At 36.6% G+C, this 15232-nt stretch overlaps 1 protein-coding gene across 1 annotated transcript in view; it reads right to left on the reverse strand.

Annotated features, from left to right (window-relative positions):
* Positions 1–2898: 2898 nt before the first annotated feature.
* Positions 2899–15232, reverse strand: part of GFOD1 (glucose-fructose oxidoreductase domain containing 1) — a 31205-nt gene continuing 18871 nt past the window's right edge. The window contains exon 2 of the mRNA XM_053467189.1: positions 2899–4217. Coding sequence (XP_053323164.1) covers positions 3298–4217 — 920 coding nt within the window. The 3' untranslated portion in view covers positions 2899–3297. The remainder of the gene's footprint in view (positions 4218–15232) is intronic.

A 15232-nucleotide genomic window follows, 5' to 3' on the forward strand; every position in this document is an offset into this window, starting at 1 on the left:
TCGTCTTATAATCAGGGTCGTCTTATAATCGAGCAAATACGGTATGTCATGTGTTGTTGTTCATCTGAAGTAGTATATAGTATATAATTCTTAGACCTGCTAAGGAACAGATGGTTGTTATTATGTCCTTATACGTAAAAAGAGGGTTGTATTTTCTTTAATAGATTAATTTAGTTATGCTGAAGTACTGTGGAGGAGACTATTCATAAGGATGAGTGATCAGATAATATTATACTTATACAAACATTGCTACTGTTTATTACAATATTATTACAATATTATTGTCAATTACTGGATAGTGATGTAAATTAACTGAACATTTGTAAGGGAATTTTACATTCCACCATCCTTAAATACATTAAAAAGAGTCAACCTCTGATTGCTTCTCCTGCATTTGACCGGTAAGGTGTGCCTCACGTAAAAACCTGCTAAAAGGGGGAGATTTCTTGCAAGTGTTCTAGATTCTTTTACTGTACATTATACATATGCAAAAAATATTATTAAATGTCAGTTATACATTCAGCAGGAGAGCACTTTATATATGCTGGTCTGCAAGGTTTGACATTTTATGTGCCCTGCAGAATTTGGGCAGAGAGGGGTTAAAACGTTTGAACTAGTATGGATGCACTATATAGAGTGATTAGGTGGACGCAGGAGTGCACTCTACTCTCCATGCCTGGAGAGTTCCTTCTACCTCTCAGGAATTTGTTCATAGGAATTAAAAGTGTAGCTACTAAAAAGTAACCAAAATTGCTCATATTGTATGTATGTTTTTTATTTGGGTATGTATATCGATATGCTAATGTATATTATAAATCTATTCCAAAGAATCTATGGGACAGCAAATAATCTGTGATAGCCATACACTTAATATATACTTAATATAACATTTCAAACTTCATGTTGAATATAAGAGCTTAAAAAGAAGCAACAGTGATTTGCAAAAAATAAAAATCCTTTGACATAGATGTAAGTGTAAAAATTTATTTGGTCAATGCTTTAAATCAATGTTGTCCAATTTGTTCAATGTTGGGGCTACATACCAATCAGGGGCTTAGGTGGTGATGGTGGGTCCTTACATGACTTAATGCAACAGAGCCTTTTTTTAAACAGACTGGGAGTTATATAAAAATAATGATTGACATTTTGCAATAGTCTTTGATCTGCAAAGGCTTGATTGCCATCGCAAACATACAATACATTCATTATAAATTTTTAAAAATGCCTATCCTCTGATACATTAATTAAACAGGAGTCGGTTAGCCTTTACTACATACTAATAAAAATATATTTTGTTGAACATGCACTTTAGCATGCAAAAGCTTGGGCAACCAACAGCTGTTAAAATGACGGTAAACTACGGCTGCCATGATAACTCCAACAGCTGGTGAGCTGCAGGTTGTCGAATATTAAAGCCACACACAACAACCCTGCAACTTTAAATTCAGACGAGGAGAGTAGAAATACATTTTATAGACAAAAACATGGACGTTACATGTGAATTGCAATTGAACCTTTAATGTACAATATATAATGTAGCTCATTTTTGACCTTAAAAACTAGACTAGTTAGGGAGACACAATGAAAACACAGCTAAAATAAAAGGAAGAATACCTTCATTCACAGCACATGCTTCCATAGCAAAATAGTGATAATAATAAGGCAACATTCTAATTGCTTACCAATGTCTAGAATGCAGGTCACGAACATCAGGGTTTGGAATTAACAGTGAATAAACCAGATTAAAAACTGTATTTTAATCCAAGTATTATAAAATACCAATCTCAGAGGATTTACTCAACCTACTTCACTAATTAAAATGGCCAGAGTGGTATGTTAATATGTGATAAGTTTGGGACATTTTTATCTTCTCAGTGCCACAGAAAGAAGGAACACATGGATTTCTCATCCCAGGCACTAACAAGGGTAACAAAAGCTACCCATGGGCTGAAAATAAAAACTAGCCAGTAGTACAAGAAGTGGAGTCACTGATTTGGTATTCGTTTGTATTTGTACTGCAGCTCTGCAGAGTTCCAAAACTACAGCCTTCAACTTTGCTGATCATATTTTTGTAGCTCACACTAGGAAAAGTTATCCTCATTTATCATTTTCTTGGATGTTGACTGGTGAATATTAACACTAATTCTATTTAAGAAAATACAATTAAATTATGAAACATTGTGAAGGCATAAAAAAGTCTACATGTATTATACATAGATGACTTCAAAATCTAAACATTCTGTAAAGGGAAGTATGTACCCTTCCCAAAAAGCAGATTTATATGTTGCTGCACCGTTCCTTTTAAATATAATCTATTGATAACCCTTGGAGACAAGGTTAGGTAACCATGCAGATGATTTCTAATAATCTGCTTTGCTTCAAATTTCTTCCTAGTATTTATTTTTGAAAAATAGGCTTCTTGAAGGTTACACATCACCAAGAATTGGTTTTACTTAAAAATGTCAATGGTAAATTTGGAATGTGGTTCTCTCTTTCTTATGTTTAATAACAAAGACTTACATGTTTTGGTTTAATTGGGGCAGAAAGGCTCGTCTAAGAGCTGTTAACAAATTATATTTTACTCTAGCAGTAATGTTACACATTCAATGTACTTCAGTGTATCGACTGGCCAAATAGGAAACGGCACACAAAAGTAACAGCCTACACAGAAGAATTTTATAGACAGCTAAAATCTCAGACATTGTACTCCTCCAGTAACCAATTACAAATTTACCTTTTTGCCTCCAATATTGTATACATTTTTGACAACCCCCGAGTGTAATGCTGGCACACGGTAGTATAATATTAAAAGGATGTGTGTGCATTTCTAATGATTTGCTCATAGTATGCAAATGTGACTGGCCATATTTATGGGACCCAAACTTTGTTTTTCAACTTAGAAAATCCATGTCAAACATGAAAACTCAATCCTGGGATGGTCCAGAGCTCGGTCAATATAGCACAAGATGTGTTAAAAAGTCACATATTGCAACATTCCTATATAAATAATCCATTCTGACATGTAGATCTGCAGTGATCGAGAGCTTTTTCTTAACTTACAAAGCATGTATATATCTCCATGGGTATAAACCCCAGTAAAATACATTCAATAAAAGTTCACAGCTTATGTGCTATGGAAAGAGAATAATCCATTCCATTTCAAATAACACAATTATACAAAGATACATATATTATCATACATTTGCACCATTCACTATGGTGGTAGTTGTTTGGAATACCTTTCAAACACATATTCACAAATATTAATTATTCTAATCATTGCCTGTTTTGCGAAAGCTAGCAGTACAAAGACATTCTGCTCCTGCGCATAGCTTCGCTAATAAGGTACGCGGGGCTTAACTCTGGCTCCTCTGTCATTACCACAATATTCTGCCATTCACCAGTCTGATTCGATTTTTTAATGGTGTCTACGACACACAAAGCATAAAGACAGTCATCAAAAGTTGCAGCCATTGTAAGTGGCCTTCCATCCCATGTTCTCCTGTCATCCTGGTCTTCAAATGCTTGTCGCACAGCCTGCACCATCTTAATGGTCCCCCTGAGATATGGGGAAGGGATGTCACTAAAGGCCTTTTCTGGTAGAAGGGAGTTGCTGACAGGTGTGGAGTCTTTTAGAAGTAATTCACGTTCAGATGAACTGTTCCTCTGTCCATAAAGGTCTGTTCCCGTTACAATCAGCCTGCCAGCTGATCCAACAACAATAATATCCTGTTTGAATTCTCCTGGAACATTAAAGTTTAGAGTGACTGTGCAGCATACACCTGCCTCCAGAACCATTTGAAATGTACAGAAGTCATCACTAGTTATCTGTCGTATACCCTTTATGTGATCTGTTTGTTTCACAAAAGTCTTGAGGAGCCCATGGACCTTTACTGCTTTCTGGTTGGTCAAGAAGGTTAATAGGTCAATGATGTAGCTACCAACAGAGTGCAGTCCACCTCCACCCATGAGATCATCACAGCTCCAGTTGTACTTTTTCCCCAACAAGCTGCCACTGTGAACTTGCACTTCACAGACTTGGAGTTCACCAACATACCCCTCTTGAATCATCTGCTTCATCTTCACAAATGCAGGAAGGAACCGCAGGACATTTCCCATGATGCTCATGAGCTTGGGGTAGTAATGGGCAGCGGACATCATCCTAAAAGCATCAAGAGGTGTTGCTGTTCTGTCACAAATCACATTCTTACCAATACCTGTGTGGGAAAAAAACATATATCAGCAAAGCATATCTTTCACATTATTATATTTATTTACGACACTTCTGTACCAAAATATATATTTTTTCCTAAGAATTACCACTGGGTAGTGAATCTTCGATGAAAACTTTGTCTTATATTCGAGCAAATATGGTATTGTCTTTTCATGTATGTCCTGAAGAACTCATTGTGCAAGACGCTCTTTAAAAATTTAATGCCCAACCTAAAAATAACCTTTGCTTCATTAAAAGTAGTTCACATAGTCCAAAGTCTAATTTACAGCGTAGAAAAATAATGGTGGTGGTTAGCATCTGAAGCTGGGGAACACTGCTTTAGTAATTCCAAAATTAATATGACATAAATAGCAGTAAACATTAAAAGCAAACCACAGCTTGTATGGAGTACCGTGTCAATAATAATAATAATAAATTATCTTAATGTCCCTACAGACTACATTTCTTAATCTGCTACTCCCAGAGGAACCAACAAGTAGCCATACCACTGATGCCATTGTGTGTTGTTTCAAAGAAGCGAAGGTTAAACAAGTATGAAGCATGAAATGTGAACAAGCGAAAAGTCTCACTTTAGTTATAGATCTGAAAATTCCAATAATATTTCAAGAGGTAACCCCTTCAGCTAACATTGAACTCCAATGTCCACTATCCTCAGCCACGAATGTCTTTATAGAGGATAAGCAATTGCGGTAAACATAACTAGGCTCCTACAGTGTCACAACTGGAAATGGGTTATACAGACTATAATTAGCTACCTGCTAGATGCCAGCCACAGTCAGGTTAAAGTAAAAGTGGCCTATTTTTTTGCTGTTTTAACACACAGCAGTTTATTTACCGCACACAACATTTTAAGGCTTTTGTTAAATGTACATTCTGCCATATCATGCTATAAATTTGTATATGGTGCATAATATTACAATGAATTAGGTTTGTGACTGCCACACTGTGCCTGTGCAACTTCACAGTGCTCAGAACAGTCTTTAGAATGAAAAGTAGGTAGTGACAGCTCTGCATATCAAAGGCACTATTTTTACTCCCTTATTAATATAGATAATTTTAGTCATCAGCTTCCTGCAGACCGCTTGCAGGCAACAAGTGCAAGTGGCGCTTCATCATTATCCTGCAATTATGAGTAGTTTATAAACAGTGCAATTACATCCTGCCGGAGTGAAATATAGCAGGAAACCGGCAGCAAGCTGTCAGCTATGTTTTAACACAGGCTAAATGCTACAAACTGGTTATTTGTAAAAAGACTTTGAGTTACGGATTAACAGTATGTGACTCACAAACCTGTTATTACTGCATCTTTTTGTAAGGCCCAAGCAAGTGAGTCGGCTTCTTTAACTCTGTAAGCGGACTCTTAATTGTGGCAAGCCTCCAAGGCAGTTTATGTTTTATCCCAAATAAAATGACATGGGTTTTGTGATAACTGTGCAAACAGATGCCTAAGATGATTTAGAGATGAATAACTATAAAGTGTTTATATTACGTACTTTTTATTGCAAGATGTAGTATTTACGATAAAATATTTCAGCTGATGATGTAGAAGAAAAAGTAGAAGAGAGGTCAAGTACCAATTAACTTTACAAGCGGTTTAAGGTAACCATTCTGCAGGCAACAGGTTGGCTATGAAGCCTCAGAATAGAGTCAAAACTGTTCAGTCAAGCGCGCTATTAACATGGAATACACTACTACCCAGTCTCTCTGCTCATTCGATGGTTGGTCTGTTACTAACAGTGCCACTTTCAGCTCTTGTGTAATGCACGCTAACTCAATCTAGATTGTAAGCTTTTTTGAGCAGGACACTTTATCTTTTTTTTTGGTTTATTCACTACTTATTATGTCCTGCACTGTAAAATATGATGGTGTTATACAAAACAATAAATAATAATAATACTTTGTTTTGCCTTTTTTGTCTAGAAATTTATGTTTTCAGTCATGGAAAGAAGATGGTAAAGATGGATTCTATGCATAAAAAGTGAGTGTGATTGATGTTAGCTGCTAGCAATTGTTAGCAATCACACTCCTATCATGCTCAGGCAGCCAGTACATGCACATCACTTTCAGCCTCCCTGTGCCCCCTACACACGCATCCATGCTATCACACACGCACACATATATTCATTCATTTACTCCCCCACCCTTACCTGAACTGCAGATCTTCTGGTGCCGCTCGCAGACTTCCGTGGGGGCCACTGTTTCCCTCTGCATTGCTCACAGGAACAGGAAAGGAGCACAGTCATGTGATGTACATTCACATGACTCTACTGGGTTCCTGTGTCGCCTCGACGGAACAAGAGACACTGCTGAGCAACACAGAGGTAATCAGCAGGTCCCCTGCAGATGCTTATTTCCAGTAAAAAAAAAATCTACCACCACTCTATAAGACGCACCCAGTTTTAAGACCCCAAATACAGTTTGGGCAAATAGGGTAAGTTCCCTTCCACGCTCTTGTGAATGCTTTCCTGATATGCAGCATGAAGCTGTCTACTGATGTAACACACTAACATGTTTTGAATCATGTATGACTAACAAAAAAACATGTTATAACATGTCTTGTTTAAAAGATGTATTTTACTTTTTTTTTTAACTAACTTTTCCCTTTAAATAATCCAGCAGGATGGAAATGCAAATTGTGAAGCGTGGGAATGCAGCATTATATCTGAGGCTCATTAATAGACTATATAAACTCTCAGTACAGACTGTCGGAAGCTTTTGGCAGAAGCACAGACCATGTGAACAAGGTTCAATGTCAGGGAACATGATCCTTTTTATACAGCAAGAGGACACCCCGTTCTTCTTTAACTTAGTTACAAATTGAACAGCTATATATAAATCTGTCAGGCTTTGTCCTATTATAAAACCCTCCTGGGATTTTTACAGTATCCCAAATTTACTTTATTTTCTGATGAGTAACACGGAGTGTTCAAGCATCTTAACTACTCTGATGAGTGGGTGTTCTAGGTGGTTACTACCCTCCATGCACAAAATAGGTGATTAGTATTAACAGTCATATATGAATGTGAAAAACAAGACGTTTCTAATATCTGTGAACCATCAATATTATTTTAATTCCATCATCACAGGTAGAAACTGACCCTTGAAACTAGAAATATGTTCCAGTGCCCATACATCACCAATGAACCACATCCACATATGCCTTTAGTGAATTAATCCATCGCCCATATGATGGACAACTACAACCTTCATAAAGTATTAATGAAACAGACATCAAACACTAACTGCCTAACATGCGCTGGCCTCTCTAAAACATCAGTTTACCAATCTGAAGCTCTCCCACAGCAATGATTACATACATAAAGGGATACAATCAAGTCTGTCCAAAGGACACCAAAAGCAGTTCCACCTGTTGCCTCTCCTTGATGCCAAAGGCCCCCAACTCATTATAAATATATATTTATATATATATATATATATATATATATATATATATATATAAAACCCAATAATTTGAAGAGAGTCCAGCTAACAAAATAATGTCCATTCAAGATAGAAAACAGAATATGTCACATTCAGGTCCATGTAATAAAGAGTATAATGCCATTTCTAAACGCTACATAACTCTGTTTAAGATCTACAGGATATCAGGGTGGGATTTCCACTAATTCAATAGATTAGGGTGCTATTCAGGAAAAGGCCCTCCCTTTCCAGTCTCAGTTACATGCCGTGATAAAGGTAATAGGAATTGCTTGGGTTGACCAGTGGTAGAAAAAATATATAATATCGTTGTTGTGCTCAAAAGTTTGCATACCCTGGCAGAAATTGTAAAATGTTGGCATTGATTTTGAAAATGCAACTGATCATGCACAAAAAATTAAGCCATTCAATATCACATAGTTGTTTGGCTCCTTTTTAAATCATTATGATAACATATCACCCAAATGGCCCTGATCAAAAGTTTACATATCCTTGAATGTTTGGCTTTGTTACAGACGTACAAGGTCACACAAACACACACATAGGTGAAATTGGCAATCAAAGGTTAATTTCCAACACCTGTGGCTTTTTAAATTGCAATTAGTGTCTTTGTATAAATAGTCAATGAGTTTGTTAGATCTCACGTGGATGCACTGAGCAGGCTAGATACCGAGCCATGGGGAGCAGGAAAGAACTGTCAAAAGACCTGCGTGACAAGGTAATGGAACTTTATAAAGATGGAAAAGTCAGGTAGACCAAGAAGGGTTGTTCGGGATACAAAGAAAAACCCACAGGTAACCTCAGAAGAAATACAGGCTGCTCTGGAAAAAGGCGGTGTGGTTGTTTCAAGGAGCACAATACGACGATACTTGAACAAAAATGAGCTACATGGTCGAGTTGCCAGAAAGAAGCCTTTACTGCGCCAATGTCACAAAAAAGCCTGGTTAGAATATGCCCCGACAAAACAACTGACACGCCTCACAGCTTCTGGCATGCTGTAATTTGGAGTGAGGAGACCAAACAGAGCTTTATGGTCAAAATCATAAGCGCTATGTTTGGAGAGAGGTCAACAAGGCCTATAGCCAAAAGAATACCATCCCTACTGTGAAGCATGGTGGTGGTGGCTCACTGTTTTTTTGGGGGGGGCTCTAAAAGTAGGGGGAATCTTGTGAAAGCTGATGGCAAGGTGAATGCAATATGTTATCAGAAAGTACTGGTAGACAATTTGCATCCTTCCGCACGAAAGCTACGCATGGGTCGCTCTTGGGCTTTCCAGCACCCTCTATTGATTACAGCAGAAAAAGTTGAAGGTTCTAGACTGGCCATCACAGTCTCCTGACCGTAATATCATTGAGCCACTCTGGGGAGATCTCAAACTTGTGGTTCATGTAAGACGACCAAAGACTTTGCATGACCTGGAGGCATTTTGCCATGATGAATGGGCAGCTATACCACCTGCAAGAATTTGGGGCCCCATAGACAACTATTACAAAAGACTGCACGCTGTCATTGATGCTAAAGGGGGCAATACACAGTATTAAGAAGGGTATGCAGGCTTTTGAACAGGGGTCATTTCATTTTTTTCTTTGTTACCATGTTTTGTTTTATGATTGTGCCATTCTGTTACAACCTACAGTTGAATATGAATCCCATTAGAAATAAAATAAATGTTTTTTTTACCTGCTTACTCATGGTTTCTTTAAAAATGGTACATATACTACAGATTCTGCAAGTGTATGCAAATAGTGGTATATTGTTTGACTACTAGCTAGACCACACTATTTTGATTGTATTAATTGGATTTTGCATAAACATGGAAGTGTATGTATAGTTCTATATACTTAAGGCAAAATAGAGATTAAAATGACATACAGATACACAAATGAAGTTCTTAAAACAAGCTGTCCATGCTTACATGCAGTACATTACAAAAGATTAGTTAACCACATATTTCCTCAAAATCTGCTTTTTAAAAGAAAATATTGCATTTGTATGGTGCTCTCCTGAGACAGCAATGAACATAAATGGTTAATTCTCTCTCACTCTCATGACATTCTTTGAAAGGTCCTATCCCATTAAAGCACATCTGTATAATCTATTTAATGTAAGAAAATGTGACATCAGTAATTGCACATGCTTTTATTTACTCCATTGGAAACAACTATTTAGTGTAGAGTAATATCTCCTTGAAGGCTATTAGGAAGTTTCTAACAATAACTAGATTTTTCCTAACGAGACTGGATAGACTCAAAGGTGATGAGGTTAAAGGTGCTTTTACATGGAAGTGCTTTATCTTGTGATTATAATTAGGTGTATAAAAAGGCAATAGCACAGGGCTGCATGATATATATAGTTTACAGGGCAGGTTATACAACTACTTCTTGAAACAAACAAACTGTTTAATTACAAGTTTATTAAAAATAATACAGGATTCTTTTTTATTTGGACTTAACCATTTTTTGCGCATGCGCCTACAGAGAAAGCTCAGTAGGTAACTGATTAGAGTTAAGATTTGAGAATGGACAAATAGCCTGACCTATGGCACATCCATGCATACAAACAGTATAGAACTTGTCAGGCAGAGATACGGAGACAAAGGAACAAACAAAACAAACATTTTCTAAACATAGCAAAAGATTTATTTTCGCATAAAAACACAGTAACAAGAAAGCAAGGTCTTGCACGCAAACACCTAGAATAAAAGGGACATCATAGCCTATAAACATTGTTTGCATCATAACTAATCCATCCATTTTCAAAGCTTTAACTGCAAGGTTCAGTGTTATATTGGCATACCTAATGTTGGGTATAAAATAAAACTATATAACAGTATTCTCCATGATTTAGTAGTCTTTCAAGGCTTAAAATAATTACCAAAACCAAAATACTTAGAACTGGAATCTATAGAATCTAATTTGTAGAACGGTGAAAACTGACATCATAGTCTAACAAATATGTAAAAAAAGATTTAAGCTGTGTACATTGGAGCTCAACCATGCTGTGCACAGGATCCGGCTCTATGAAGTACTCCACGGTAGTATAACAGCTCCTATGTTGTGGCTGGCTCTTGCTTCTTACTTCAACCATATTGCTATGTGTTATGAAAGCTCAACCCCAGTGAACTTCTAGAAGAAGCTGAGCTGACCAAAGTGACGCACTGTAATATAAGGGAATTTAAATGTTTAAGCCTCCTGCAAACTCTAGAATTAGGAAGCAGTTGCCCTTAGAACATTTAAATACAATAACAGATGAAATCCCAAAGGCTCGTTTCGTATATTGATTTTTAAAGTTTTATGAGTGACTTAAAGTTTTAAATGCAGTTGTGAGAGTCATTGGGCACGCTTTAAACATAAAAAAAATAAAAAAATAAAACTGAAAAACCATTTCATGCTTTCTGTGCGGAGCAATAGAAATGTAAGATATTTCAATTATTCAAACTATCCGCTACTCTTCCATATGAATTATTCATTGCTGTTTTTTTCAATACTTTCTGCAGTCCTGGAGTGTGCTCTGCATCTATTATCCCAATTCAGTATAAGACTGAGCAGCTAGCATGTATTTTATCAGACTGCCGGTAAAAATATACGTTTATAGCTGATAATAAGCCAGAGACCATGACATGGTATTTTTTATTAAATACCAGTAAACAGGATTTGATAATATTTAAGTTGAAGATTTAAGTATCAAAAACATGGCTGGTTCAGACACATTCTCTTTGGCTTTAAGCAGATACCAACAAGCAACTCACAAGAGTGTCAAATTTTCTTGTTTTCTACGAGAACTTCTCTAACCTCAATTAAAGCTCCTTGGAAGTTTCTGAGTTTCTCAGTTACTTGGTGTCAATGGACTTCACAGACCCAGCCAGCAGCCTGTTGACTGAAGAACCCCCTATAAGCATCTATTAACAAAAACATTAATTTGGAATTCTTTTATATTTTCCTACCACATAGAGAATACAGGCTTGTAAATGTTTCCCTCAAGTTTAGAGTCTGAACTTCATTCTACATAAAATGGTCTGGCTTCACAATATTACCCTGTCAATTTTTGAATATTTGAATATTATCTTAAACGTGGTGTATTGTTAAAACATATGCTAAAGGCACAGTCCACCCATCATATGTCACTTTACAGTTTCATGATGTCCTCAATGTTTGCCTGTTCCCAGCCATTTTCATGCAGGAGATATGTTTGGTCGATCACATCTCCATGCACATCATAAACCTACCGCCAGTCATCTCCAGTGCTGGCTCTGCAAACTATGGGTGCACAGGCCTAACGTTTACATAAATCTCAAATACATTTGCAGGGTTTTTTTCCCAACATTCAAAGGCCTTTCCTGAATGTTCCTTGTAAAAATAGCCCTAAAAATGGTGCTTGAAGATTTCGCTCCCTAGCTGGGTAATTGGACGCTCAATTTAAAGCAGACTGCTCACACATTTGTTTTTTTAATTAAATTTACATGTATTAACTATAAGTTGATTTTCAAACAACAGAGTAACCAAGATGGATGCTGCCACCAACGTGATGGCTTAAGAGCATGACAAATTCAAGCTAAAGAAATCAGGCTAACGGCTGTAATTACAAAAATGTAAGGATTTGTTTTGCACAAAGATTATAGCTGTGTGAGCCAGCTTTGGTTTGAGCCTGCTCAAACTCATTTTTTTCCTCTGCATTTTGGTCCACACAAGCATCTGTACAAACTTTCAAGAGTTCTTTACTTCTGTAGCAGCCTAAGGCTGGGCTGGTCCGGATTCAGCTTGTGTCACAAGATATATATACACATCAGTTCACCAGTTTACTGAACAATTTAAGTGTGTATATCCAGTTTTAGATAACGTTTAGAAGCAAAATGTTTATGAAATTAATAAATGAAATGAGTATTAAAATATATTGTAAAATTAAAAGGAAAAACAGTTCTTATACAACTAACAAATTTAGAATAGCGAAGAGATGGGACACTCCTGTGTCTCAGACAGCCTCCCAGACAATGAATACATATTAAAGTACTTTGTAATTAAGCCTGAAAAATAACTTTATGGTCTGACTTTCCTCTGAATGGCTGCCAGAAATCAATGAGTGCTTATTAGGCGCATAGAGGGTCTCATTATACCCCCTCAAATGCCTGCCAAGTAGCACTGGGGCAAGTACATCACGTCGCAACAGATGTCTTCAGCTGAACACATTTCCTAGGGTGGCTAAAGGGGCAAATGCATAACGGGGGATTCTGCATTTCTAAGGAATGTCTCAGCTATCAATTAATTGAAATTAATTTGATGGCCGCAGCGTCCCTTTAAGAGAACATATAGGAAATTCACAGTGAGGCAGTGATATTTTGAGATTGATCAACTGCACTTTTATGGGCATATAATATATCCTTATCTTATATCCACATTATGAATTAACAAGAGGCATTCCTCTGAAACCAAAATAACTCAAATTTAAATTTTCTCTCCATTAAAGAGAGATTTCTCTTAAAATGGATGGGATATTTTTAGCCAGGTAGATCACTATTTATCATCACACAAGAAATGTAAAGAACATGCAATATATGCATAGTGTTAAAAGGAAACATATTTGTCCAAACATGTACATGCCAGAAGGCTATAAATATCTAAGATGCTGTACAGATTTCACTGGGGCAAAACTGGTTTTCAAACATATGGCTAAAACACTGATTTATGAACAGTGTTCATAGTATGTTAGAGTGGAATTTCTTTTATTCCTTGATTGCCTGAGCAGAGATTTTTATGACTATAAAAGTCTATCCTTTTCACATTCCCAGTGAAATTCCATACATTCTGCTGAAAGAACAAGCAACCGTTGAAAACAACCTTGGCTTTACTAATAGAAGCAACCATTTAATTTTAGTAACCATTTGGATTTACAGGGAAAACATCACATTTTGTAAGCAATTGGCTGCCTGGCAGTAGGATCTCATTACAAATCTCTTTGGATCTTATACACCATCAGTGGTGGGGACCTGTACATCTCCACCACCACCTAGCTGCTCTGAAAACTGACGGTTATCAGTTTCATCAGATTATTTCTTCCTAGTAGTATCTATCGCTGTGTTTGTCTTGCTCCACAAACAGGAAGACAATAAGAAGTAGAGGAACAAACTGGCAGTGTGAATCTTATCATCCACCCACTGAGAAAGGATTATGAATGTGCAGTAACGCTTACTTCACAGTTGTCTACAAGTCTCGACTTCTCAGCAGTGCCCAGATTACTTAGAATTGAATTACCTGCACTTGCTCAACTATTAATGACCATAAATATTAATTGTATTTATACGTGTCAATTAGAATTAGCCTACAAAATATAATTGGGGTGTAGTTTTCTTAGATGCTTCTTTTTTATTTTATTTTGTGTTGTTTTTTTTTTAGAAGCACATTTATAATTTATCATATTTGAATGCCACTGGTTGCTAGTCCCCAGCTGGCTAGCTAGTTGGTGCTAAGGGTGCCAGGATATGAAGATAAAGTATAGTCTCCGTTAGAATGGAAACATTGATTTTTGGGGTTTTTTTTGTTTTTTTTTCTCTTACCCAAACTAAAGTTGATCTGTACCATAAAATAATTTATCTTAATCAAGACCGTATCATGCATTTATTGTAAAAACATGACACTCCTTGCTGGTGTCCTGGAATGCCAGTTGGACACTGCAGGAAAGTTAGTATCACAGTAAAGTATATTGTAAGAACAAGGCTGAAACAAGTAAGCAATTTGTATTAGTGATCCTTAAAAACGGCACAAATGCTTCTTTAAATCATGTATTTAAAAAAAAAAAAAAACACCCTTCTCCGCCTTTATACTGAACGCTCTAATCTTTAAAGTAGTGCGTTAGTGGCTTTTTAAGGATCTTTAATAACGCTTTACAAAGTCTTACACAATATCAATCATGATTTCAAACATGAAAGGTGTAACTACATGGCTACGATGTGGTGGGTGGGTCGCCTAAAATAAACAAATTCAAGACATGTAGTAAACATCAAAGCCTCCTAATAAAACAAAGGGTTGGGTGGAATTATAATAGAACAAGAATGTTAGGCTATCAGTGTTTCTATCAAAGCCATAATGTGCTTCATCATTCAGGGCCACAACCAAATGACAAAATGTAATATTGCATCTGTATTCTGAGTTATTTGCTGCCAATACAATACTTGCAACCCTTTCAAGCTGATTAGTAGTGATTCTAGCTATGCTGACTCAAAAGCATTAATGTACAGTAGTAATTAAAATTAGCTGAAGCAGCTCCCTCTGCTCATCTCGACTGTACTTTGTACAAAAAAAAAAAACATACATAGCTTTCATGTCATCTTTTCTGAAAGTCACATTGTCTCCATGATCCATTTAATTTTAGAGATTGATAGCGCTGAGAAGAACAACAGCTTTTAGGTGCGGATAGACATCAGATTTAAATGGCAACTCCTACCATTTTTTTCCAATTTCTGTAGGTGTCATATTTGTATTGTCTGAAGGATACCTAAAGCAAAGTGTGCTAAGTAAGTTAATGTAGAAGAGCAAGAAAGCTTACATAATTTTTCTACGGATGTTCACT

This window comes from Spea bombifrons, chromosome 5 (genome assembly GCF_027358695.1).
Source record: "Spea bombifrons isolate aSpeBom1 chromosome 5, aSpeBom1.2.pri, whole genome shotgun sequence".
Taxonomy (NCBI): Eukaryota; Metazoa; Chordata; class Amphibia; order Anura; family Pelobatidae; genus Spea; species Spea bombifrons.